The sequence below is a fragment of the Zootoca vivipara genome, chromosome 11 (assembly GCF_965207765.1).
Source record: "Zootoca vivipara chromosome 11, rZooViv2.hap1.1, whole genome shotgun sequence".
In the NCBI taxonomy this organism is placed as follows: Eukaryota; Metazoa; Chordata; class Lepidosauria; order Squamata; family Lacertidae; genus Zootoca; species Zootoca vivipara.
The window spans coordinates 25,109,341-25,135,040 of record NC_142594.1 but is presented as its reverse complement, the minus strand read 5'-3'; the positions used below and the strand labels follow the sequence as shown (position 1 = coordinate 25,135,040).

At 44.9% G+C, this 25,700-nt stretch overlaps 1 protein-coding gene across 1 annotated transcript in view; it reads left to right on the top strand.

Annotated features, from left to right (window-relative positions):
- Nucleotides 1-25,331, top strand: part of ABCB5 (ATP binding cassette subfamily B member 5) — a 47,155-nt gene extending 21,824 nt beyond the window's left edge. Inside the window, exons 14-29 of the mRNA XM_035129682.3 lie at nucleotides 1,983-2,186; nucleotides 10,001-10,171; nucleotides 11,450-11,611; nucleotides 12,188-12,445; nucleotides 14,095-14,241; nucleotides 15,160-15,264; nucleotides 16,562-16,639; nucleotides 17,321-17,404; nucleotides 18,326-18,529; nucleotides 20,296-20,396; nucleotides 21,373-21,513; nucleotides 22,599-22,755; nucleotides 23,001-23,198; nucleotides 23,526-23,732; nucleotides 24,290-24,436; nucleotides 24,690-25,331. Coding sequence (XP_034985573.1) covers nucleotides 1,983-2,186; nucleotides 10,001-10,171; nucleotides 11,450-11,611; nucleotides 12,188-12,445; nucleotides 14,095-14,241; nucleotides 15,160-15,264; nucleotides 16,562-16,639; nucleotides 17,321-17,404; nucleotides 18,326-18,529; nucleotides 20,296-20,396; nucleotides 21,373-21,513; nucleotides 22,599-22,755; nucleotides 23,001-23,198; nucleotides 23,526-23,732; nucleotides 24,290-24,436; nucleotides 24,690-24,887 — 2,562 coding nt within the window. The 3' untranslated portion in view covers nucleotides 24,888-25,331. The remainder of the gene's footprint in view (nucleotides 1-1,982; nucleotides 2,187-10,000; nucleotides 10,172-11,449; nucleotides 11,612-12,187; nucleotides 12,446-14,094; nucleotides 14,242-15,159; nucleotides 15,265-16,561; nucleotides 16,640-17,320; nucleotides 17,405-18,325; nucleotides 18,530-20,295; nucleotides 20,397-21,372; nucleotides 21,514-22,598; nucleotides 22,756-23,000; nucleotides 23,199-23,525; nucleotides 23,733-24,289; nucleotides 24,437-24,689) is intronic.
- Nucleotides 25,332-25,700: the final 369 nt, after the last annotated feature.

The window sequence follows — 25,700 nt, the reverse complement described above, 5'->3', positions numbered from 1 at the left end:
TACATATAGCTGGCTCTGCCGCGCGTTGCTGTGGCTCAGTCTGTTAAATGGAGCCTCAGAGTCCCCCCTTCAGACTCCCCTCACCTTCAGAGTCCCCCTGTTTTACGCGTGTTATGTTTACACAGGCGCATCCCTGTGACTCCTCCTACCCTGTTCCGACCTATTACCTATCCCGGCCCCTCCTCCCTGTGATTGGGCCCACCCTGTCCCGACCCATTACCTATCCTGCCCCCTCCTCCCCCCACCCCCGGCTTATCCCTGTGATTGTGCCCACCCTGTTCCGACCCATGACCTATCCCGCCCCATCCCCCCATCCCCCACCCAGGCAAGCCCCCACCTCCACTCAGCCTAGTCTGGAAAGCAGCCTAGTCTGCAAAGCTGAGCCGAGATACTGTGGAGAGGGAAGCTTTCCTAGGTGCAGTACCAGTGTAGCCATTGCTAGAGGGCGCTGTGTTGCAATCTCTCCTGTGCTCCCAGCATGCACTTTCGTATGATTTGTGAGTTCTGAAACACGGGGTTTTGGTGGTTTTACCTGGTGTAGGTGACACATCTGTCTTTGAAAACGGAATGGGGTCACTCGGGTAGTCACATTTGACTTTGTGTCCAAATTTCAACGCTATCGGTCAAGCAGTTTTGTTGAACATTGGAGACAAAGGAACATACCCAGTTTACTTTCTATATATATAGATTATACATATATACATACATGACTATATTTTTGATATTATACTCTACACAGATAATACTTTTGTTAAAATTAATCTTATAAATTCTCTGTATTATTTGATTATTTGGCCTTCCTTTACTTGAAGTTCTTCTTTGCCCAAATCTGCGGTGCCCTTATCTGAAGTTATTTCCTTCCCCCAATCCTTGACATTTACTCTTTCTGCTGTCTGATCTCCATCTTTAGTTTTGGGCCATGAATTTGGATTCTTTTCCACCTTTGAAAAGGTAAAAATTTAAGATTCCCTTCCATCTCATGTAGCTCTTCAATAGTTTTAACGGTCAGCCATTGTCCTTATTGAAAGTCTAAACAGAATGCCCCATCTTTATTTAATTTTTTTGTTCCTTAATTGGAATCTTAGAAATTTAAACTCTCTATATCACTTGGAAATATTCTCCATATTTGGCTAGCACCCAGCCTGAATGCTACCTTTATATTATTGGATCAGAGCTGATCTAATTATATATATTGTGCTAAATGTTCATTTAACAAAGCTAAATGTTCATTTAACAAGGAAGGCTCCTTCTCTGCAAGCCTACCAGGACCCTTCTAAGTTTTGAATTTCTCTTGCATATTTCTTGCTGAAGTTATTCTAAATTGTCTCTGGCTTTATCTAATCCCACTTCCAACTCCCAATTTGTAGTTTTTGCTTTTCTTAGCAATGTCTTGTACTCTTTTTGATGTTGTTGCCCTTTTTACTTTTTTACCTTCATGACCTACTCTAGTCTCAAGATAAAGCAGCATGTAACTCTTATTTCAACTAATTGTCTAAATACAAAAAGTTCATGTTTTAAAAGTTGATAAAATTTGGCCAGGGCAAGTATGTATTTTCGTATGTGTCAACATTTTAGCTTGCTTTTCCCTTAATGAAATAGGCTGCATTCAAGCAATTATAATAAGATATGAACAAACATCATTTCCCCTCTTCATCCTCCCTTTGCAATTGAGTAAACTAACCGAGAATTCATCTGTTATGCTCGAACCAGGAAACTGTGGTCAGTGGTTTCCAAACAAGTCTGGATCTGAAGCCAACTTTAAATCATACTTTCATATCCAGACTTCTTTAAAAGCAAATCACCACAGTTTTGTGGTTCAGATGTAATGGAAAACTATAGCTTACTGAAGTATATTTATCCCTGCATCATCTGTAAAGTTACAAGTTATCTAAGAAAGTTTATCTGAATGTAGCTATTAACTATGCCCGTTTTAAAATCTGCTTTTGTGACCTCTTACAAATTGCTACATCTTTATCCCATAGATAACCATAGATGGACATGATATCCGGACGCTTAATCTCAAGTGGATGAGAGAAAATATTGGCATTGTAAGCCAGGAACCAGTATTGTTTGCTACTACAATAGCAGGCAACATCCGCTACGGCAGAGAGGATGTTACGGATGCTGAGATTGAGCAAGCAGCGAAAGAAGCTAATGCTTATGATTTCATATCCAAACTTCCTGATGTGAGTACCTGAACTGTCATATTCTCTGTTACGATCTGGAGAACTTCGTTCCTACATTTGCAAGGATTTACACGTGCCAGCTTTTAAACTACAGTCGTACCTTGGATCTCAAACGCCTTGACTCCCGAACGATCAAAACCCAGAAGTGAGTGTTCTGGTTTTCGAATGGTTTTCAGAAGCCAAACATCTGCCATGGCTTCCGATGGGCTGCAGGATGCGCCTTGATTTTCGAATGGTTTCGGGAGTTCAGCGGACTCCCGGAACACATTCTGTTTGAGAACTAAGGTGCGACTGTATTGCTAATTGTTTTTCACTCCAGTAGATGCACAAAGAATTTTTCTTTTTTTAAACAACATAGCTGTACATCTGGCTGTGGGAGGGGCACTGGAGTGAGCCGGGCACTGGAGTGAGCCCCTCTGCTCAGCTCTGAAGCTGCTGGCCTCCTGTCACCGGTCCAAAACAGGGCATTTTGGGGGAGAAACCAAGTCAGTCCAGGAACCACTCTTGCTGCCATCGCGTGATCGAACACAACCATTGGCAGTTTGATTTTTAGTCTTGACGGGCTATCCCGCCCTGCAGTGTGGTTGGCCGGGGAATTTACAATGGATGGCTGCTGGGGGCTGTGACTCCTCACTACTCTGGAAATGGAGGGTAGCTGGCGAGGGGCCGCAAGCACTGCCCACCTAGAGCTCGGTAAGCAGCTGTTTTCTCACCACCACCCTCGGCCACAACCACCTGGAGCTGAAGATGGGGCAGTGCCCTACTGCTCTGCAAAACCTCACCGGTGGAGCTTTTGCATGTAAACAACAACCAAAGCATCAAAAGTACTATACCGGTTTCAGTAGTCTGATCTCAGCAAGCTGAGATAAGGAAGAACACCCTCTCCCACACTTCCTGTTCCCTTTCCAGATTCTGAGTCACTTCTCTTAGATTCATTCCTCATGAAACAATGCATACTTAAAGTGTTTATTTAATAATGACCACCATTTTCTCTCTTTTTCTTTGCTGGAACAACCTTTGGCTTACACAGATTCTGTCAGAGGGCCTGATATGGCTACTCTAGAGTAACGACTCCAGCATGGTCTTTTAAGGCTTTTATGAAGTGCTGATTATTTACAGTGTTCAGAGCAGTAAAAATGCATCCTTAAGGTGAGGTGTCAGAACCTCCGAATGGCGATTGGCGCGTTTTCTTCCAGCACCAAAGCTTTGGCAGACCCAACCTCTTCCCCCTACGTTTGCGTCGCAATTCGGGAGTTGGGGGGATTGGCCTCCCCCCCGTGCGTCCAACTTCCTGTCCCACCTGAGGCATGGGCTCCACAACCTTGCCTGAGCCTCGGACACCACTTCCTGACTCTCCGCTGGAGGCAGAGCTCTCCTTACTCTCTCCAGCGCTTGGGGATGGGCTGGAACTTAAGATGGGAGGGACTTCCCTGTATCCCTTGTCCCTCACATCCACCCCCCTCCCAGGCTCCTCCCCCCCCTCCCTAGGGGCTCTCTGCTTGCTGGGGACGAGTGAAACCCCAAGAAGTCTGTGGCATCCGAGCCTGTGGGTGTAAAAATTTCCCCCCAATCCGGCGATCTTTCCCCCTCCCCCTGAGAAGACGGGAATCCCAAGAAGTCAGTGGCGTCAGAGCTGGTGGGAGTAAAAATGTTCTGCCAGTCCTCTCCTGCCTCTGACGTCGTCGACCTCGGTGAAACCCACACCTCTTCTTCCGTATCCTCAAATTCCGCTTCCCATCTCCACGGAGAGCTGCTGCCTGCGATCCCTTCCTCCCGCCCCTCCCCCTCTTCCTCCCTTTCCATGTGCCAGGGCTTGGGCCTGTGGGGGAACAGGGCGTGGAACTCTTCTACTAAAAATTCCTCAGGTACTTCCGTGGCTGGTATCCACTCATTGTGGGACGGCGGAGTGTCCTCCCATGCTATCAGGTACTCCAGCCCTCTCACCCCTCTCCTTGAGTCTAAAATCTCAGTTGCCTCATTGAGCTGACGGGCGTTTCCCGTCTCCCCCCCTCCCTCTGGAGGCTGATCGCTGTCCCTGAACCTAGTACTTTCTCTGTACGGTGACAGCAGCGATCTATGAAACACTGGGTGCACTCTCATGTCCTCAGGCAGTGCTAGCCTGAAGGCTACCGGGTTGACCTGTTGCGTGACCGTGAAGGGGCCCAGCCTCCTGGGTGCTAACTTCTTGCATCGCCCCCTGGTGGGAAGACCTTCCGAGGATAACCAAACCTTGTCCCCCACCCTGATGACCTCTCCCGGTCGCCTGTGGCGATCTGCCCCCTTCTTGTACGCTTCCTTGGCCCTCTCCAAGTGTTCTCTGAGCTGCTGGTGCACCGTCTCCAGGTCCTCTGCCCAATCCTCTGCCTGTGGGCCCTCTTCCTCCTCCTCCCCCTCCCTCTCCGGGAAAGATCTGAGGTCGCGCCCGTAGTTGGCCTTAAAGGGCGACACCCCTGTGGAGACGTGCACCGCATTGTTGTAGGCAAATTCTGCCAGTGGCAGGCGATCCACACAGTCCGTTTGCCTCTGGCTGATGTAACATCTCAGGTACTGCTGCAGAATGGCGTTGACCCGCTCCGCCTGTCCATTGGTCTGCGGGTGCCGAGCCGTAGACAAACTGACCTCCACCTGCAGGAGGTTCATTAGCCGCCGCCAGAACCTGGAAACAAATTGGCGGCCACGATCCGAAATAACTCTTAAAGGCAATCCATGCAGTCTGAATACGTGGTCAACAAACAGTTTGGCCGTCTCTTCTGCCGAGACCGCCCTGGCACACGGTATAAAGTGGCACATTTTGGACATGAGGTCCACCACCACCAACACTGCGGTCTTGCCCCTGGACGACGGCAGGTCTGTGATGAAGTCCATGGACACTACTTCCCACGGCCTGTGCGGTGTGGCTAAGGGCTCCAGCAAACCTGCTGGTGGCGCTCTGACCACCTTTGCTCGCTGGCAGGTGTCACAGCCCCTTACATAATCCCTCACATCCTCCTGCACCCCTGGCCACCAGAAGTGTCTCATAACTAGGTGAGTGGTTTTGTCCCTTCCGAAATGACCCGCCGTTGGGTTGTCGTGCATCTGCTTGAGGACCTTACCTCTCAGCTGTTTGGTGGGCAGGTACAGGGCTCCCCTGTAAAAAAGCAAACCCCTCCTTTCCTCAAAGTCTTTAGCCTGCTCCCTCCCCCCTCGCAGCTCTCTGAAGATGCGGGAGGCAAACTCATCTGCTGCCGTCAGTGCGGTGAGTTCTGCCTCGCTGACCACTGCTGCTCCGCAGGACCATGCTGATGGGGGGAAAATGTGCCTGGGCGCTGGTGGCAACTCCTGCTCCATGTACTCTGGTTTGCGGGAGAGGGCATCCGCCCTGACATTCTGCTCCCCCGGGATGTAGTGGATGGAGAAGTTGAAGTTCGAGAAGAACTCTGCCCACCGTATCTGTCGCTGGTTGAGCACCCTGGCCGTTCTCCAGAACTCCAGGTTCTTGTGGTCTGTGCACACCTGGATGGGGTGCTTGGCGCCCACCAGGAAGTGTCGCCAGTGCTGGAAAGCAGCGTGGATCGCAAGAAGTTCCCTATCAAACACCGTGTAGTTGCGTTCAGGCTGTGTCAGCTTCCTGGAGAAGAAGGCACAAGGTCTCCACTCTCGGTTGGCGTCCAGTTGCAACAGGATCGCTCCCAAAGCCCGGTCCGAAGCATCGGTCTCAATGCGTAGGGGCGCATCCTGCACTACGTGGAACAGGTTCTGGTTGGACGCGAACACCCTTTTGAGGCTTTCGAACGCTGCTTGCGCCTCTGGCGTCCACCTGAACTTCTGCTTGCCTCTCAGGCAGTCCGTGATGGGAGCCGTAACCCGCGAGAAGTTCTTGATGAATTTCCTGTAGAAGTTGGCGAATCCTAGGAGGCGTTGGGCATCTTTGCGCGTCCTGGGGCTGTGCCAGTCCAGGATGGCCTGCACCTTGTCCTTGTCCATCGCCAGCCCCTTGTCTGACAGCTTGTAGCCCAGGAAGTCCACTTCCCTGGTGTGGAACTTGCACTTCTCCAGCTTCACATACAGGTGGTTCTCCTTCAGGCGTTGCAACACCTCCCTGACATCCTTCACATGTTGCACTGGGTCAGCGGAATAGATAAGGATGTCATCCAGGAAGACCAGGCAGTTCTTGAAGAGAAGGGACCCCAGGACGTGGTGCATGAAGGCCTGGAAGCATGCTGAGCCCCCTTGCAACCCGAAGGGCATCACCAGATATTCAAAAGAGCCCAGAGGCGTGAACATCGTGGTTTTCCACTCATCGCCTTCCCGGATCCTGATCAAGTTGTACGCCCCCCTCAGGTCTAGCTTGGTGAAAATCTTGCCCCTGCGTGCCGCTGTCAGGAGATCGTCCACTCTGGGCATGGGGAAAGCCACTGGCTCTGTCACTGAGTTGAGCCGTCTGAAATCCACCACAAGACGGCGCTGTTGCGTGTCTTTCTTGTCCACCCAGAAGACCGGGCTGCCTCCTGCTGCCTTGCTTTCTCTGATGAACCCCCGTTTGAGGTTCTTGTCCATGAACGCACGCAAATCCTCGAGTTCCTGATCTGACATGGCGTACAGCTTGGCTGGGGGTATCGTTGCCCCTGGTACCAGGTTGATCTGGCAGTCGAAAGACCTGTGTGGGGGTAGGTGGTCGGACTCCGCTTCGCTGAATACCTCCTGCAGGTCCCAGTACTGCTTGGGTATCGCCTCACCCCCTTTGACATGCATGGTGGCCACCGTGGCTATTGGAGGCCCCTCCCCTGGTTGGTGCTGCATGCAATGTTCCAGACAAAAGTCCGACCCAAACGTGATGCATCTCTGGTGCCAACTTATGGAGGGGTCGTGGCGCGCCAGCCAGCTCATTCCCAAAACGATGGGGGGGTCTGAGATGGTTGTGACGTTGAAAGCCAGTGTCTCTGAGTGCCTTCCCACCGTCATTCTCATGGGGGGGGGGGTTTGATGAGTGATGGCCCCTCCCAGCAACTCTCTGCCGTCAATGGTGGCTACGTGCAGGGGAAAATCCAGCTGCAGAAGCTGGATCTGGTGCTCTTCTGCAAAGTTTCTCGAGAAGAAGTTGGCTGAGGCACCACTGTCAATTAAGGCGAGGACAGTCAGGGGATAGCCATTTGGGAGCGTTAGCGTGACTTCTAGAACCACTCCTGCTCTGGGAGGGGTAGGCTGGCTCTGCTCCTCTCTGTGCGGGTGGGCGGGCTGGCGCTGTTGTCTGCTGACTGTGCCTGGCTGCTGCCCCTTGTCTCCTGCAGCCAGGCTGTCTCGTTTCCCTGCTGTGGTGCTGCTTCAGTGGGGGAAGGTACAACCGTTCCCGCCTTTCCTTGCCACTCTCTGCGATGAGGGCAGTCTCTGACGCGATGCCGGGGGGAGTTGCAGAGAAAGCAATTCCCGCCCCTTCCCTCCTTGCGTCTTGGCGCCGCCGGGGTTTGAAAAGCCCGCGCGCGCGCTCCACCGTTCTCCATCGGTTCTGGCTCTGGGCTTGGTCTGGGCGGGTCTGGGGGTGGTCCCTGGGGTGGGGTTTGGTGATGTGGTCTGTCCTGGGAGCGTGGGAACCAAGGTTTTGCTGCGCGCGTCGCTTGTTTGTCATACCATCTGGATTCCTGTCTCACCCCCACCGCTAGCGCCGCTTTGCTTAACTCATCCATAGTCCGCGGTCTAGGACCTCTTGCCAGCTCATCCTTAACATCTGCATGCAAACCCAGGTAGAAGGCTGATTTCACTGGCTCACTTTGCAGATCCCACCCCAGTTTGTGCACCAGCATGGTGAATCTCGCCCAGTAGTCCCTCACTGTCGATTTTCCTTGTGTTAAGTTATGAAGCTCCTGTTTAGTGGCCTCCATTTCACTGTCACTAGCGTACATTATTTTTAAAGCTTCTAGAAATAATTTTGCGTTCTTCATGCAAGGATTTTTTTGCGCGATGAGCGGTCTTACCCATTCCCGGGCGGCCCCCGTCAAATGCTCTATGATAAAGGAGACTCTGTGCGCGTCATCTGGGAATTCTGCTGCATGCAATTCCAGCGCATAATTTATTTCTGTCTCGAATCCTAGGTACTCCCTAGGGTCGCCGCTAAACTTGGTGACTAGGCTCTGTCCCCTTCTCACTTGGACTAGCTGCGGCTGGGGCGCCCCCCCACCTCTAGCGGCTTTCTCCTCTTCCAACTTTTTCTGCAGGTCCAATACCATCACCCTTAGCTGTTTCTCAGTCTCCTCTTTTGTCCTCACCTGGTCCACCAGCTTGTTCAGCTCCTCCTGCGCCCCTCGCGCTTCCTCCTGAGCGGCATGCAATTGCTGCTGTGCCTGCGCTGTGAGGTTCCGTAGCTCCTGCTTCGCTGCTTCGGCCTCCAGCCTCCACTGCTCAGCCTCTTGAGCGCTCATCGCTGCACTCCAAAGTAGCCAAAAAAAGATTCGGAGGTTGCTGTCAGAGGGCCTGATATGGCTACTCTAGAGTAACGACTCCAGCATGGTCTTTTAAGGCTTTTATTAAGTGCTGATTATTTACAGTGTTCAGAGCAGTAAAAATGCATCCTTAAGGTGAGGTGTCAGAACCTCCGAATGGCGATTGGCGCGTTTTCTTCCAGCACCAAAGCTTTGGCAGACCCAACCTCTTCCCCCTACGTTTGCGTCGCAATTCGGGAGTTGGGGGGATTGGCCTCCCCCCCGTGCGTCCAACTTCCTGTCCCACCTGAGGCATGGGCTCCACAACCTTGCCTGAGCCTCGGACACCACTTCCTGACTCTCCGCTGGAGGCAGAGCTCTCCTTACTCTCTCCAGCGCTTGGGGATGGGCTGGAACTTAAGATGGGAGGGACTTCCCTGTATCCCTTGTCCCTCACAGATTCTATTGGCAAACTGTTAAATTACTGATTGCATGCATATTCATTATTATCACAGATATGCTTCAGAAAGCTTCTTAAATCAAATTCTTTGTTCCTATGTTTTCAAATGTGTGGCTTAGATGAGTCATTGTGTAACCATGGTTAATCGTTGAGATGGCTCCAGTCAACCAATCCTTTGTTTCCTTTTGATAACAGAAAACTTATTCTTAGCAAATGGCATTTTCAATCTTGCAGGACACACTGATGAATCCAATGTGAATAGCTAACCAAATCATTTAGACTGTTCACACAAATGAAGAAACCCATTTTATTACTGGAGTGCCAACATAGCATTCTTTCTCCCCTTCTTCTCTCCATTGGGAAAATTTTCAGAAATTGTTAGCTAAATCTGTCCCTGATACATTTACAGATGAATCTGTTATTAGCACCATCTGTGCTACAAGTAATAAATCCTTATGCTCATGAGGTATGCTACCCTGAAAACAGAAACGAAAGCTCCTTTGCAAGTCCACGCACTAAACCCTGTCCCCGGAGCCTCCCCTCCCCAGAAATGAGACATGACAACAATATATGGGTTTCAATTAGGCCACAACTTTAATGAAATTCAGGTGTAGGAACCTTGGCATAGGCCTTGGAAGGTGAGACTGGTCCGAAGGGGATCAGCCTTTTTCCTGGCCCTCATCCCACCCCCAGCCGACAGCCCATTGTCCTTCTGAGATGGGGGCAGGGCAACAGCCACCCTGTAGCAAGGTGGGTGGCACCTGGCCAGGTAATCCCGTGCGGTGTCGCAAAACCCCGCCCACCTCTTGGGAGGGGGTGAGCAGATATTGCTGAACATTACTGAATGTGTTGTGTTTAGCTGTAGAATGTTACTTCTACGCTGTATCGCCTTCTCTTGTTTGTATCTAAGAGTGGAAACTCTAATGTGATTCCTTCTGATTTCTGTGCTTTGAATTTCCCAGAAATTTGACACCATGGTTGGGGAAAGGGGAGCTCAGCTGAGTGGAGGGCAGAAACAGCGTATAGCAATTGCTCGTGCCCTAGCCAGGAACCCCAAGATCCTGTTGCTGGATGAAGCTACCTCTGCTCTGGATAATCAAAGCGAATCCATAGTGCAAGCAGCACTTGATAAGGTGAATAGTCTGTTATCATAGAACCGTAGAGTTGGAAGGGACCCTGAGGATCATCTAGTCCAACCCCTTGCAATGCAGGAATATGCAGCTGTGTCATACGGAGATCAAACCTGCAACCTTGGTACTATCAGCACCACACTTTAACCAACTGAGCTATAGTTTAAAAACTGAAGTTCCTTGAGGCATCTCCTACGCCAATTCTAGTTTGGCCTTAAGAATATATGCCATAACCCTTGAAAAATATTATTTCGACAGAGCTTCCAAACCTGAGGTTCTTTTGCCAACGGGCTTTTACTTATATGTTTAGTGCTTTTATTATACTGTGTTTTTAGGTTGTATACCATCTTGGACCCCCCCCCCTTTGTTTTTATTTAAATATTTTTAAATCACGCATAAACAAAAATGGAAGGTCCCAAAGCAGTGAGACTTGGTGTACTGTAGTGTTCACCATGTTCATTTAGCCAACACTGAGTTGATAATGTGAAATCTGTAAAGGAAATGCTAAATTGGTTCAGGAAACAGCAAATGGGAGAGATCAATTATAACTATAAAATCCAGTTAAATATAAGAGGCGATTAATACCCAGGTGGCGCTGTGGGTTAAACCACTGAGCCTAGGGCTTGCTGATCAGAAGGTTGGCGGTTCGAATCCCTGTGACGGGGTGAGCTCCCGTTGCTCGGTCCCAGCTCCTGCCAACCTAGCAGTTCGAAAGCACGTCAAAATGCAAGTAGATAAATAGGAACCGCTACAGCGGGAAGGTAAACGGCGTTTCCGTGTGCTGCTCTGGTTCACCAGAAGTGGCTTTGTCATGCTGGCCACATGACCTGGAGGCTATCCAGCTCCCTCTGATGAGCGCGCAACCCCAGAGTTGGTCACGACTGGACCTAATGGTCAGGGGTCCCTTTACCCTTTACCTAATAGAATTGTTGGATGTATGTTATTGGTAGTAATTAAATAACCTCTGGGACTCCTACTTTTAGGCAATCTGTTTGCAGACAGGGCCGGCCCTACGGCAAGGCTGGGTGGCGCAGGGCCGCCAGGGGGCGCTGCGCGGCTGCGCCTGCGGCAGCTGCTAAACAGCCACACAGCGACCGCTGGGAAACGGGGCGGGGGTGTGTGCCGGAGGGGTCTTCGCACCACAGCGCCAGGGCACCTGATATGCTTAAAACAGCCCTGTGTGCAGTTGTGAGATGAACAAAGTTTCTTGTGTATATGTTTCTGTGTTTGTGTATACAAAAATGTTTGCCTTCTCCCACCCCTTTTCCTTTTCTTCTCAAGGCCAGAACTGGGCGAACCACGATCGTGATTGCTCACAGACTCTCCACCATCAGGACAGCCGACATTATTGCTGGCTTTGAGAAAGGTGTCGTGGTTGAACAAGGGACCCATGACAAGCTCATGGCACATAAGGGAGTCTACTATGCACTTGTAATGCAGCAGGTAATAAGCCATCGTGGCCCAGTTTACACATAACGCTCAACCCGTTCTACCCATCTGCCCAGATAACACCCAAGCAAAGTTACAGACTGAACTACTGTTTTCTTCTGTCTGTGTCTGTTTCTGAGATCTACTGTACTGGGTAGTTTTATTTATTTTAATTCCACTTCCATTGATGGAAATAGGCAAGTGCTTTTCAGTTAGAGGTGCTCTACATGTTCAGGAAAAGCACATAATACAAGTTCCACAGGTTTCGGAGCAGAAGTGTGAGAGCCTGTTTAAATACTCTTGTCAAAAACTCATTGCACGTTTAAAAGGGGGGGGGAACCTTCATGTGTCAAAAGAAAGACTATGCTAGAATCCTTTTTCTGAAGATCTCTTAAGCAACTAGTTTTGGAATGGAACCCAAAAATGACACCACCACCCCAAAAATCTGGAATTGCGCCACTTCAGAATGCACCACATGCTTTTCTGTGTACAGAGATTTAATCATTGTACATAGTAATGAAATACGTTTCTCTTGATATTTTCCATGGGTATTGAACTTTCTTCGGAATGACTAATTCCTTTTTACCTTAGTGCTATGGTGGAGATGATCAAAGCGATGAAACAGTAGAAGAAACAGATTTTGAGACTGAGGAAGATGACGACGACTCTGAGGATGATTATCTAAATGAGGTGGAGGCCAGTGTCTTGGAAAATCCTGTTGATGGCACAGAAATAGCTCAGGGAGGAAGCATCAGTAAACGCAGCCTCAGTAGGGCTTCTACGAAAAGATACTCTGACAGGAAGAAGAGGAAGAGGAGGAGGAAGAAGAAAGCAAAGAAGAAGAAAATGGTTGGTGCTAAGATTAGTTCTTAACATGCCTTGAGAGAATAGCATAAAATTTAGAACAGAACATTCCATTTTTGTTAAGATGGTAGATCAGGCATCCCCAAACTTCGGCCCTCCAGATGTTTTGGACTACAATTCCCATCTTCCCCGACCACTGGTCCTGTTAGCTAGGGATCATGGGAGTTGTAGGCCAAAACATCTGGAGGGCCACAGTTTGGGGATACCAGTGGTAGATGCATTGTGTTTCCTATACATCATGGTAGACGTGACCACTGTTCAGTTTCAGCTTTCGTGAACTCCATAATCCATATGCTTTTTATTGGTGCATGTATGTTGGCTGAGGTTTAAATACAAAGTCTCTATCTGTCAGGCAGCTGCAAGCAACTCCTACGGCCAGTTGCCAGGAATGTACAAAGACAAGGAAAGGTTTCTTACCATCTGCTTTTTATTCAGTATTTACAGAGAGAGGCTTTGGAACGCAGCCTCTCGGATAATGGCGTTGTCCCAAGTAAATCTCCACACACACCCTTCTCTCCCACTTCCTCATTCGTCATCAGCATCATGCCGCTTAGTGCCATCTGTCTTCAAGCTCTTTGCTCTCCTACTTTTAAGGCTCGCTGGGTTCTGGGAGATGGTGGGTCTGGAATGCTTTTAGTGATAATGTGTCAGCCAGCTGCTGCTCCGGCTCTGCCTGCTCCTCCTCTCCCATTAGAATAGATTTTCCCAGGTGGATACATGGGTCTTTACCATGAGTGCCCAGTTGTTAAGGTTTGTGTTTTTAACTGTTTTAAATAATCTTTTGAGTAAATCTCCCTGAGACAATGGTTTAAAAGGCAGTTGATATATCCATTGTAATAGTAATAATAATATGCTGAATTATGGTCATGCTTCTGTCAGTATCTATTGATCTTGTGAAAAGTTGCTTGTCTGAAAAAATTGCCTCATGACTTCATGTAATATTTCCTACAAACTGCTTGATTCTGTCTTCATATAACCTGACATATTCAGTTATGTCCATATCTTTAGAAAAAGATATGTTGGTTGAAATTGCAGTTTTGTACATCTCTCTGGTGGTTTTGGTAATTGGGCTTGACTGATAGACAAAGCAGTTTGGAAGAGGTTTGATACACTCGTGATATTGCTTCCTACCCACAAACTTCAAGGATGGCTGTAGCTGTGCTAGACTCATGTTCTCTATTATCACTTTTAAAATTTTAAACATTGATCCCATTTTTCTGAAGAATTCACTCTTGAGCGGCTTACATCAAAACATGAAAATGATGAGAAATCAGGATTAAATTAAAAGAAAGGCTCTTTTAAAAACCATTTATCAGAAAGATTCATGCATTAATGTTGCCATTCATCATGACTGATCCAGTTTGACTTTTCAGTGCCCTTTTGGATAGATTTCGGCATGAGTCGGCCTTTTGTTCCATTTTTTTCCTTTGTTTTCTCCACATTTTTGAGCAATTAAAACTTTGGTGACACTCAATGGGTGTGCATAGCTCAGTAAGTTTCCTTATTTAGTACAATCTGAGTTCATACTAATTTCCCAGCAATCTTCTGCTAGCATGGTTCATTGCCCAGGCAATTACATTACCCCCTTCCGTGTTCTCACCCGCTGTTGACAACTGGAATTTTGTCTCTTACAGGAAGAGAAGCTCCCTGAGGTGCCTTATTCTAGAATTCTAGCCCTGAATAAGCCTGAATTCTGCTCTATAGTGTTTGGAATCATTGCTGCTGCCATTGGAGGTGGCGTCACTCCTGCATTTGCTGTTCTGTTTGGTAAAATAATTGGTGTAAGTTTAGAAGCTTATACTTCGGACTCTGCAAAAAACTTTTGCTTCCACTTTCCATTCTCTTTAGGATGTTCAGTGTGTCATTGGTTGGTTTTCCATAATGACATCTGGTCCAAGTGCCTTTATAATAAGGATACTTGCCAGCACCTTTTGCTCTCAACCAGTGCATACTTTTTAAAAAACACATTCTAGATAATTTAAAAGCCTGAAAGATTTAATGCCAATATGCATTAAATATTGGGCAACTGTGGGGGCAGCCTGTGTGGGGCTATGGAGCTGCCCTCCTGCCACTGGCATCGCTACAGCTTACTCGTCTGGGAGCAGTAGAGAGGTTGGGGCTGCAAGAATACTGGATAGGCTCTGCCAGTGCAGCCCAGTTTGATTCACATAAGCTACAGCAACTCTGGTGTCAAGTCAGGATGGTAGCTTTGAGTCTTCCCCACTGCTTGCCTTTTTATGGGCCAACTATAAATTACATAAGTTGGCTTTCTGACTCGGTCATATTTGGCCAGTTATAAAAGATCCTGCCTGGCTTCCAGTTTGTTTCCAATCAGAATTCCAAATGCGTATAACATTTTAAAGCCCTAGGCAGCTTTAATAGGGCAACTCCATCCATATTAATCTTTCCAGTCTCCTAACACTCGGAGAGTCTCTTCTCTCAGGGTCTCTGCCTTTTGAAGTGGAGGACAGGGCCTCTTCAGTGATGGCTCTCTTCTCCCAGGCCTTTGGCTAATTAAACCATTTATGGCCTTTTAAACTAGCAGGGCTGGGTGTATTGTTTTTGTTTGTTACTATGTTATGTATTATTGTTTTTTATTATATTATAAATCACCCTGTGATCTTTGGGTGACGGGCAGTATAGAAAACAAATAAATGATTTTCTGGAACGGGTGACTAACTCTGTGCTTTGTAACCCAGGCTTTCCAAGAAACAGACCCTGACAAGAAAAGCCAAAAAACGGTGTTGTTTTCTCTTATGTTTCTTTTGTTGGGAGTGATCAGCTTAATAGCATATATTGTCCAGGTAAGGACTATCCTAAGGCCTACTTAATAATAATAATAATAATAATAATAATAATAATAATAATAATAATAATATCAGAATGGTGCAGCGAGCGGATTGCTGAAATTTGTGAGACCATGATAATGTACCAATTTACTCAGAAAATTCAAGCAAAACAAGGAGTCGCTGTCCCCTCCAGCAAAAAAAATAAAAATGGTGTTGAGGCACCATGGTTTTCATTTATTTAACATATCTTTCATTTATTTAAGATATCATCTTGCTGGGGTGCAAGATGATGAGAGTAGGATCCTACCACCTATTTCTATGAGCTTCTGTGCCCCAGCGACATAAAACTGGCATTGCAAAGGCAACAGCTGGACTGGTTTGTAGCTTTATAAATGGAGGGAGGAGCTGCTGTCGCTCAGAAATACAACCACTGCCGTGCATTCAGTATGATAAGTACTGTATATTCCTGCGTATAAGACTACTTTTTAACCCAGGAAAATTTTCTCAAAAGTCGGGGGTCGTCTTATACGCCAGGTCGTATTTCTTATACGGCGAGTATATCCCAAACTCTATATTTTAACTGGAAAAGTTGGGGGTCGTTTTATACGCCCTGTCGTCTTATACGCCGGAATATACGGGTACACCAAATATAAATAAAATGGGATGAGGTGTTGGGTAAAAGGGTAGGACCAATGGTTTAGCAACCTATGTGGCTGGTAGCCAGTAGCACCAAGGAAGAAGTTGATTGTTGCAGTTTCAGGAAGCTAGTTTCTTCTCCTATCTGACTACTAATTTTTGCGCATGTTTTGCCACTCCTGCTCATGACCCCTTCTTGTTACTTCATTTCTCAGACCAACATCTAGTCCCCCTCTGCCCCCTGGAACTTGGGACTAGAAAGGTAGACCAGTAACCTTCATAATCAATACTCAAAATTTATGGGTGTTATGTTTATAAGACACTTTATCAGTCTCTTAATTTAGAGGAGCAAGCTTCAAAAGGCAAAAGGATGACTAGTTCTGAAAACTGACTTTATTTCTATTCTAGAAGCCCTGGAATGGAAATACAGTGTGTGTTGTAATGAGGACAGCCTGGTTCTTGTTCAACTAACAGAAAAATGTTGGCAACCTTTCCTCAACTTAGCTTAACAAATGGGAAAAAATACCAAAACATACTGTAGGATTTATATTGAGCTCTGTATTAGTAAATAGCTTCAGCTATTACAGCACTTTAGTCTATAGCTCGTCAGTCTTAAAAATGTTATGGCAATGTACAGGTAAATAAAACTAAAATACTTTACGTTTACATTTTTCAGGGATTCATGTTTGGGAGGTCTGGGGAAGCTCTGACTATGCGGTTGCGATCACTTTCATTCAAAGCATTGCTTCAACAGGTAACGCCAACAGATACAGTAAAAGGGGGGCAATTTCGTGAGTGGGTCTGGTATGTGGTCCATTGTCTTCAGGGGCAGTCTCTAGTCTCCATGCTGAAGGCCAAGTAGGGAAGCCTCAAATCATTATACAAAAGAATGCGGGAACCTAGGAAGTTGACATGCTGAGTCAGACCATCTAGCTCAGTGTTGTCCACTGATTGGCCACAGCTCTTGCTTGGAAATGCCAAGGATTCTTGGAAAAGATCTGGATTATTTTTGGACTACAACAATTGGAAAGGATTTGGATTTCATTGACTAGAAAGGCAGTAATTATCGATGATCAGAACCCTCAAAATTCCTCAGAATTTGAAGCATGGAAGTCAAGAAATTTTATAATTTGGCATAATATTGGGATTAGTGGGTATGCATTTGTAGAATTTGGAATAATTGGTATGATATAATTGGTTGTAAGTGAAAAATTTAATAAAAATTGATTGGGGGGGGGAGAGGAAATGCCAAGGATTCAGACAGAGGCAAAACTTGTGCTCTGTCACAGAGCTACAATCCCCCCCAACTTCTTAAGGGCTTCTTTAAAAATAAAAAACCTATCACATACTTCAAATGCTTCATAGGCTGCTTTGAGCCATGACAATATCCATTTGCAAAGGCAAAAATTATTTGAGCCATCTCTTTTGTTTTCAGGAAATTGGATGGTTTGATGACCATAACAACGGCATCGGAGTTTTGCTAACCCGACTTGCAACAGATGCTTCTCAAGTCAAAGGAGTATGTTTTCCATTTATTTAGGGGTGTTGTGTTTTTTTAAAAAAAATAGAATTGATATTTAAATTGCAGTGATTTCAAAAAGAAGCTTTTGTGGAAAGAGCATAATAAATCCACTTTTGAAACTGCATGGCATTTAATGTTACCACACTTACAGTTGGGTTGTATCAAGTACTGGTCATACTCAGAGTAAACCACCAGAAATTAATGGATATGACTAACTTGGGTTCATACATTTCAGAGAGTCTGCTCTGAATGAAATTGAGTAGGACACAACTCATTGTCTTTAATTTGTGGCTGCTATCGATGATTCAGCTTGCTATAAGCTTGACTTCTATAAATGTAGCTTGTTGAATATAATGCAATGCACGCCTCAGGGCATTTGATTGGTTAAGAGTGAGAGAGGTCAGTCTAGAGAGCATATCCTGCAGCCGCTTAAATGTTGTTTGACAGAGATGTCTCTGGATGATTTATTTTAGCACTATGACATATGGTTGCAGGTGTAATTATGCCAGCTAGCCTACTAGATTTGTAGCATCTCATGCTGACATCATGTTGGCATGGAGACTCTTACTTTCATTCCAAGCTGCCTTTGCGAAAATCCTGATGAATCATTCTAACTAACAAAGAGGAATTTTGTGAGGACCACTGAATGGCTTTTCAAAACTTTTAGGAACATGACTTGGCAAGAGCAGGGCTGCTATATCGGTTGAAGCTAAAGAGAGATTAAATATTTCCATTGTGCCTTCTTAGTTAAACTACCAAGTATAATTGTGCCTCACTTGCTATTTTAGGAAGATAATGGCTAGCCATATTCAGAGTTAGACCCACTAATGAACATGATTAACTTGCATGTGTGTTTGCAATTAATTCTTTAATGAGATTAACTTCAAACGTGTTGTCTTTTGTTTTTGTTATTTCTAGGCTACTGGAAGTCGGCTGGCCTTATTAACCTCAACGATCTTTACACTCTTGACAGCTATTATTATTGCTTTTGTGCATGGCTGGCAATTAACATTGCTCATCCTGGCCTGCATTCCTTTCGTTATGGTTGCCCATATTATACGACTGAAATCAGTGACCGGCCATGCGTCGAAGGATCAAAAAGCCCTCGAGGAAGCTGGAAGAGTGAGTTCTATATACCGTAGTTAAAACACGTGGTTCTGATTAGATCTGTGGCAGTGATAGAAGGGGAAATTTCCAACACGGCTCTTAATTTTTATTCATGTCCACTGATGCCTATCTCAGAAGCCCTTTGTTGGTTTGTTGATTGGTTTATTCAAAATATTTCTATATCATCAAGTTTTCAGCACTGTAAAAGGACCATGGCAAAGGGGTGGTATCCGCAATATACAAAATACTCCAAAATCCCATGAACCCCCTAGACGCAATTTAAAAAACAATGGGAGGATGACATAGGCTATGAGATTAACCCCACCCAGTGGATCAGAATATGGTCTAAACCCCCCTTTAAAATCCATATCAACGAAAAGGAAAGAACTCACCCTGAAACTCACCTACAGGTGGTACCTAACACCAAGAAAACTAGTGCCAATAGGCCCAGGAACTTCACCTAAATGCTAGAGAGGGTGCACCGCCACAGGCACAGACTTCCACATGTGGTGGGAATGCCCCAAAATCCAACTATTCTGGACAACAGCCATACAAGAAATATGTAAAATAACTAAGCAAGTATTAGAAATCACCCCAGAATTGGCCCCAACTAAACATCTTCCAAGAAAATAACACCCATTTACATCACAAAGAACTCATAACCCACCTACGTTCAACAGCAAGAAACATCATAACTGTCGGGAGTAAGCATGGACCAATGGTACCAAATAGTATGGGAAACATCCCTACTAGAAAAATTAACCAATAAACTGAAACTGACACGGGGACAAATAGTAGATGCCTTCACCCTGGTATGGCTCCCCTTTATCACATATCACAGCCCAACAAGACAATGACAAGAATCCACCAACAGCATACGAATCAATATGGCTAACCTGATCCAAAACACCCACCTACCCCACTCACACATGAAAACAAAGCTCACCACAGCCAATTACAAACAAACAACCATACCCTAGGCCAACCCAACCTCTCTCACCACCAAAGGAACACAAGCAAATAGCAGAGAACCTGCACAAGCGACACTGACACAAAACCCCACACATATATTAAGTAAAATAGAAACATCGCCACCTGAGCCCACCCCCCCTCACCTTCCCCCCTCCACCTCTTTCCCCCTTTTCTTCCTAGTGTAACACTAATGTCTCGACAAATGAAACTGATCTATAAAAATGTTACTGGGGGGGAGACACTGCTCACACTTTGATAAACCAATAAATTTTTAAAAAATACATTTTTAAAAAACTAAAAGGACGAGCACTGAATTTTTTTTGCCGTTGTTACATTTTTATCCCACACTTTATCTAAGGAGCAGAGGGTGGCACATACGGTCTCTTACCCACTCCAAGAAATCTTTCCCCCAGGCAGTAACTCTGAGGCTGAGAATCACCCCCTGAGCTTTCACAAGGATGTTTATCTTCTGATCATAGTCCAACAATCCAGTCACCGTGCCACGCTGCAATCCTCCCCGTTTCAAAATACTAACTGATGAAATTGCTGAAAACACAGCTGTACCATGAAGTGAGGTTTCTATGAAGTTGAAGGCCCCACCAGGAATGTTGCAGGCTCCTTGTGTTGGAGGCTGCTGCATCAGGGTGCAAGTGCATGACTTCTGACATTGTTTCAATGCCTGGACCCTTAATTGCACCTAGTTCAATATTGTGTATGGCTATGAGTTTAAACATCTAATGAAGAACACCTAAGCTTTAGTGAAATCAGGGTTTCCTAAAGCCTTGTACTTGCCTTGTTTCCCAAATCAGATTTCAACAGAAGCTGTGGAAAATATAAGAACTGTGGTTTCATTGACAAGAGAAGACAAATTTTTTGAGAGATATATTTCAAGCGTAGATGGTCCATACAGGTAAATTTGTAGTATGCAATTCTGTCATCTTCTTCTTTGAGTTCTTGAGTTTTATTTCTTAATTACATTATTTCACAAATTAAAAATATTCTCGTGCATAATTATGTTAAATTTCTGGAAGTATGAGTGAATCAACCTTGTACCATTGCCCCATACACAATTTAGATAGATAGATGAGAAAGAGAGTGAGAGAGAGAAAGAGAGATGATGATAGATAGATAGATAGATGATAGATAGATAGATAGATAGATAGATAGATAGATAGATAGATAGATAGATAGATAGATAGATATCACCCCTTTAAGGGCTTGCAATGGCTTTAAACAGCTGGTACCAAAATGTGCAGTTGAGTGATGAGTAAAGTCCAATGGCTCCTGGAGAACTTTGAATATGTTGAGTTTTAGCATACAACAGCTAGATGGTCTTTTCAGCTAATAATAGGGGCATGCCAAAACTTTGGTGCATGCAGAAACTACCATTCAAACAGTCTTATTTGTGTTCCCAGCAGCTCTGAGAATCTGCTTAGAAGGGGTAATTTTACTGACTATGGGGGGGGAATCAGGTTCCCATAGTGATGTGATATGTCTCCCATGATCCTCTTTTTTTATTGTAATGGAAAGGGAAGAATTTCTACTTCATTTACAGCCCTTGCTTGGCCTATCTTGCCAGATAACAATGACAAACTATTGGATTTGTGCTATTTGCTTGTTATGCCCAATATATATAGATGAATCATGTCCCAAGATGGGCTGGGTGTTGAGAAAATAGGTAGTATGATTCCACTACCCCCATTTGTTAAGTATTCATTTCTTCAGTGTGGTTTCTTTTCTTTCTTTCTTTTGGTTTTAAAAGCTTCCTAGCATCTTAGTCAATGACTCTGACTTGCTTTTTAAAAATATTTTGGGAGTAGAAGCTCTACTGTTCCTTTTATTTCATGGCGGATTGAGACTCTTCAATTGGCTTTCTCGTTTAACAGGGACTCTTTGAAGAAGGCTCCCATTCATGGAGTTACATATGGAATAGCCCAGTGTTTCAACTTTTTTATAAATGCTGCTGTCTTCAGATTCGGAGCATGGCTTATTGCCCGTTGTTTAATGGACTTCGAGCAACTTTTTATGTGAGTGTGTTTTCTGTATTTTGGAAGAGCTAGGCAATGAACTCCAAACTCCAACTGAATTTAAATACTACTGTGAAAATCTATATACAGTGGTACCTCGGTTTCTGAACACAATTGGTTCCGGAAGTCTGTTCATAAACTGAAGCGTTCATAAACTGAAGCGAACTTTCCCATTGAAAGTAATGGAAAGTGGATTAATCCGTTCCAGACGGGTCCGTGGAGTACTCAACCTGAAGCGTACTTAACCCGAAGCATGGGTGTAATTGGTTCCGGAAGTCTGTTCATAAACTGAAGCGTTCATAAACTGAAGCGAACTTTCCCATTGAAAGTAATGGGAAGTGAATTAATCCGTTCCAGATGGGTCCACAGCGTTCGTAAACCAAAAATTCGTAAACCGAGGTGTTCATAAACCGAGGTTCCACTGTACATAAATATGTATATCAAAAAGTTTCCTGACCCCTTCTGATCTGCAAGAGACTGTGACAGAGGAGGAGCAAGCAACAAAAGTTCCGTCCTGCCCTCACTTGCAGTTTGGACAAAGGGTGGGAGTCCCACTTTAAAGTTTCCCAAATGTTGAATGTTATGTGTGAATAACTAAAAGTGCAAATCAATCAGGTACATAAATTGTATACTCGTTGAATAAAACACCTCTGATTTAACTTGAGCATTGGTACAATAGTCTTTTATACTTGTATAGATTCACATTGCAATTCTATGTGTGTCTACTCAAAAGCAGTCCAAAGTGTGTATACGTTTGCAGTCTCAAGTATATTTTCTTAACTTAAGTAGGCTTGGATAGTCCTAAAAAATTTTTATCATGAATTGAATTGCAGACAATGGGTGCTCTTTTAGGCTTGCTCTTATGTATATATAGTATGTACACAATATGTACAGATACAATATTTTAGTGACAGGATAAGTGTGTTAGAGATGCACTGTACATAGTAATATCACAGGCCTGTTAACAGGAGCTCACTGTATAAAAGTTCTGCAAGATAAACAGTAGTTTGCAGTTGAATCCATGGCTTCTGCTTTTCAATGCAAAACATTTGCTTTTCTATGCTTCTTTGTTTTGTGTTTTACAGAGTCTTCGCTTCTGTGATTTTTGCTGCTATGAACGTTGCTCAGTCCAGTTCTCTTGCACCAGATTTTGGCAAATCAAGGGTTTCTGCACAAAGAATTTTTCAGCTTTTGGATCGGAAGCCAGTGATTGATAGCTATAGTGAAGAAGGTGAAAAATTGGTAAGACTATACAGATAGTGATTTTAGAAATAGAATTGTTGTGGTTATTTTATTAATAGGGCTATGTGTCTACTGGAATAAAAGAAAAGAAATATAATGCTGTTTTATCTCCTGGCATCAGCTCAGTTTCTGGTTGCTTAAAAGTGGCTTCAGAAAGAATCTCTTTTATTTGAGATATGGCTTTCTTTATACATAACCCATAACATAGATCTGTGTTCATTTTCCACCCCCACCCTGCAATGTAGGTGAAATTTGATGGCAACATTGAATTCAGAGACATCCATTTTGAATATCCAACTAGAGTGGAAGTTCAAGTTTTGCAAGGACTCTGTTTAAAGGTTAACAAGGGACAAACTCTGGCATTAGTGGGAAGCAGTGGTTGTGGCAAAAGCACCTCCATCCAGCTTCTGGAGAGATTCTATGACCCAGGATCAGGACAAGTGGTGAGTAGGGATGGACAGAACCAGCTATTTCCATTCTGTGTCAGTTTTGTATGTGTTCAAAATCATAAGTCCATTCGATCCTGTCGTTTGCCATTTCTTTTAAACCCACAAAAATTGCTTTTAAATAGTACTTATTTTTGTATTTACTTTCTCCTAAAAATACATATTTATATATGCACATGTCTATATATTTTCCCCAACAATAAATATAGACCATAGACTTGGTGTGTCCATTAAATTTTACGCAGATTCAGCTGCCTGTTGTGGTGTCTTTCAACTCTGCAGAAGCTCATTTCAAACATTCTGTACTTCCATTCCTACCTACAGCTTGCAGATGGCGTGGACACCAAATCTCTACATATTCAGTGGCTAAGATCCAGACTTGGTCTTGTGCAACAGGAGCCTATTCTCTTTGATTGCAGTATCACAGAGAACATCCAGTATGGGGACAACAGCCGAGTTGTCAGTCAGGAAGAAGTTGAAGAAGCAGCTAAAGCAGCTAATATCCACAACTTCATAGAAAATCTCCCCGAGGTAAATGAAGATGTCCTTACATTTTCCAGCATTCTCTTTCTCCAGATGAATAACTATCCTATTTTGCACGAATCCCAGTTGCATAGAAACCTACAGCTGAATCCTTTGCAGGAGGGATGGGGCATCCTTCCTGTCTAGGGTCCCTCTGAGGGAGCCATGTGCTAATGGTGGGCAGGGATGCAGCCAAAATTGGGTGGTGTATCCTTTTCTTTCTCTGTCATGTCTCCCTGCACTCTGGTCTTTCTCTCTCCCTGCCACATAGATGAAATTAGGCCAAGGGCTACATGTTGCCCTATCCATGTTGACTTATAAAGTAAGCATGGTCAGGGATTAATTTTTAAATGCATATTTAAGGCTGCATTCTCATGCACTCTTATCCTTGAGTAAGTCCTGTTGCAAGCAAGTGGGTCTTGCTTCTGTTGAAACATCTGCACAGGATACAGATGCACAGCCTATTAGTTTCAGTAGGATGCGGAAAGGTCTAACTTCCTCTTCACAAAACTCACAATGTCTGTGATCTTTTCTTTTTTTAAAAAAAAAAAACCAACAACCTACAGAAATATAATACTCGAGTAGGTGACAAAGGAGCACAGCTTTCAGGAGGACAGAAACAAAGGATAGCCATTGCCCGTGCCCTTGTCCGAAAACCAGCCGTTCTTCTTCTGGATGAAGCCACATCAGCTCTTGACACAGAAAGTGAAAAGGTTAGTAAACTTACAGCCTTGCTTCCTGCACTGCAGCAGGGTAGCGATGAATCTAGGTCAGGCATCCCCAAACTGCAGCCCTCCAGATGTTTTGGCCTACAACTCCCATGATCCCTAGCTAACAGGACCAGTGGTCGAAGAAGATGGGAACTGTAGTCCAAAACATCTGGATGGCCGAAGTTTGGGGATGCCTGATCTAGGCTATCATTCTAAATATTTTCTTTTCTTTTCTTTTCTTTGCCCATGCCTGCAGATTGTCCAGAAGGCCTTGGATGAAGCTAGAAAGGGTCGGACCTGCATCGTCATTGCTCATCGGTTGTCCACGATCCAGAATTCTGACATCATAGCAGTCATCCAGAATGGCAAAGTAGTGGAACAGGGAACTCACAGCCAGCTGCTGGCCATGGGTGGATTCTATCATGCCCTTGTCAATGCACAAGTAGCTCATTAGCCCTGGCTGCAAATTCTGTGGATAAAAAAACAAACCTCAATTTATGCCTAAGGCAGCGTTGTACTTGAGTCTGTCAAAGAACAGTCCCCTGTACCATATGACAAAACCACATTTGAAAATGAAGGGGTTGTGTAATATAAGGAAGAGGGGAGAATCTCCTGTTCCGAGAAGTGGGAAGTCAAGTCGTCCTTTGGCATGTTTATGCCCTTCAGCACCCCTGAAATAGTCCTTTGGGTCCCAGTCAAGGTTTAACTGTGCCTTGTTTCTTATCACCATCACCAGGTAATGCTCAGGAGCCTGTCAATGTGGGATGTAGGCCTGCTGCGCATCTTCATGAGAAAAGAAAGAGATTTATTTATATTTTACTTTGCTACAGAATGTTTTTGTATCATGGTGTTGATTTTACTTTTGTAATAGTAATAAAAAAAAACCTGTGAAATCCCAGTAAGAACTAATAGAATTTACTGGTAAGGTTGGAACCGACTTGAAAGCCGTCAGACCCAATGTCATGCCCCAGGGCAAAAGATTTAACTTCCACAAGATGCCAGAAGCAGAGAAGTAGTGCTAATGTGGTGGAAGGAGCTAAAAGTCCCTGCAGAACGTTCCTTTTCTGATTAACCAAGTGAGCCCATTCATAAATTTCAGGGAAATACATATATATTTTAAAGCTATTTTCCAAACACTATTTATATCCAGCATACAAGTTTTTCCTCACCCCATTTTATCTGCACAGCAATCCTGAGAGAAAGAGCAGCTGGGCTCACAGTCGTCCACTGAGCTTCATAGCTGTGTGGGATTTAAACCGAGGGCCTT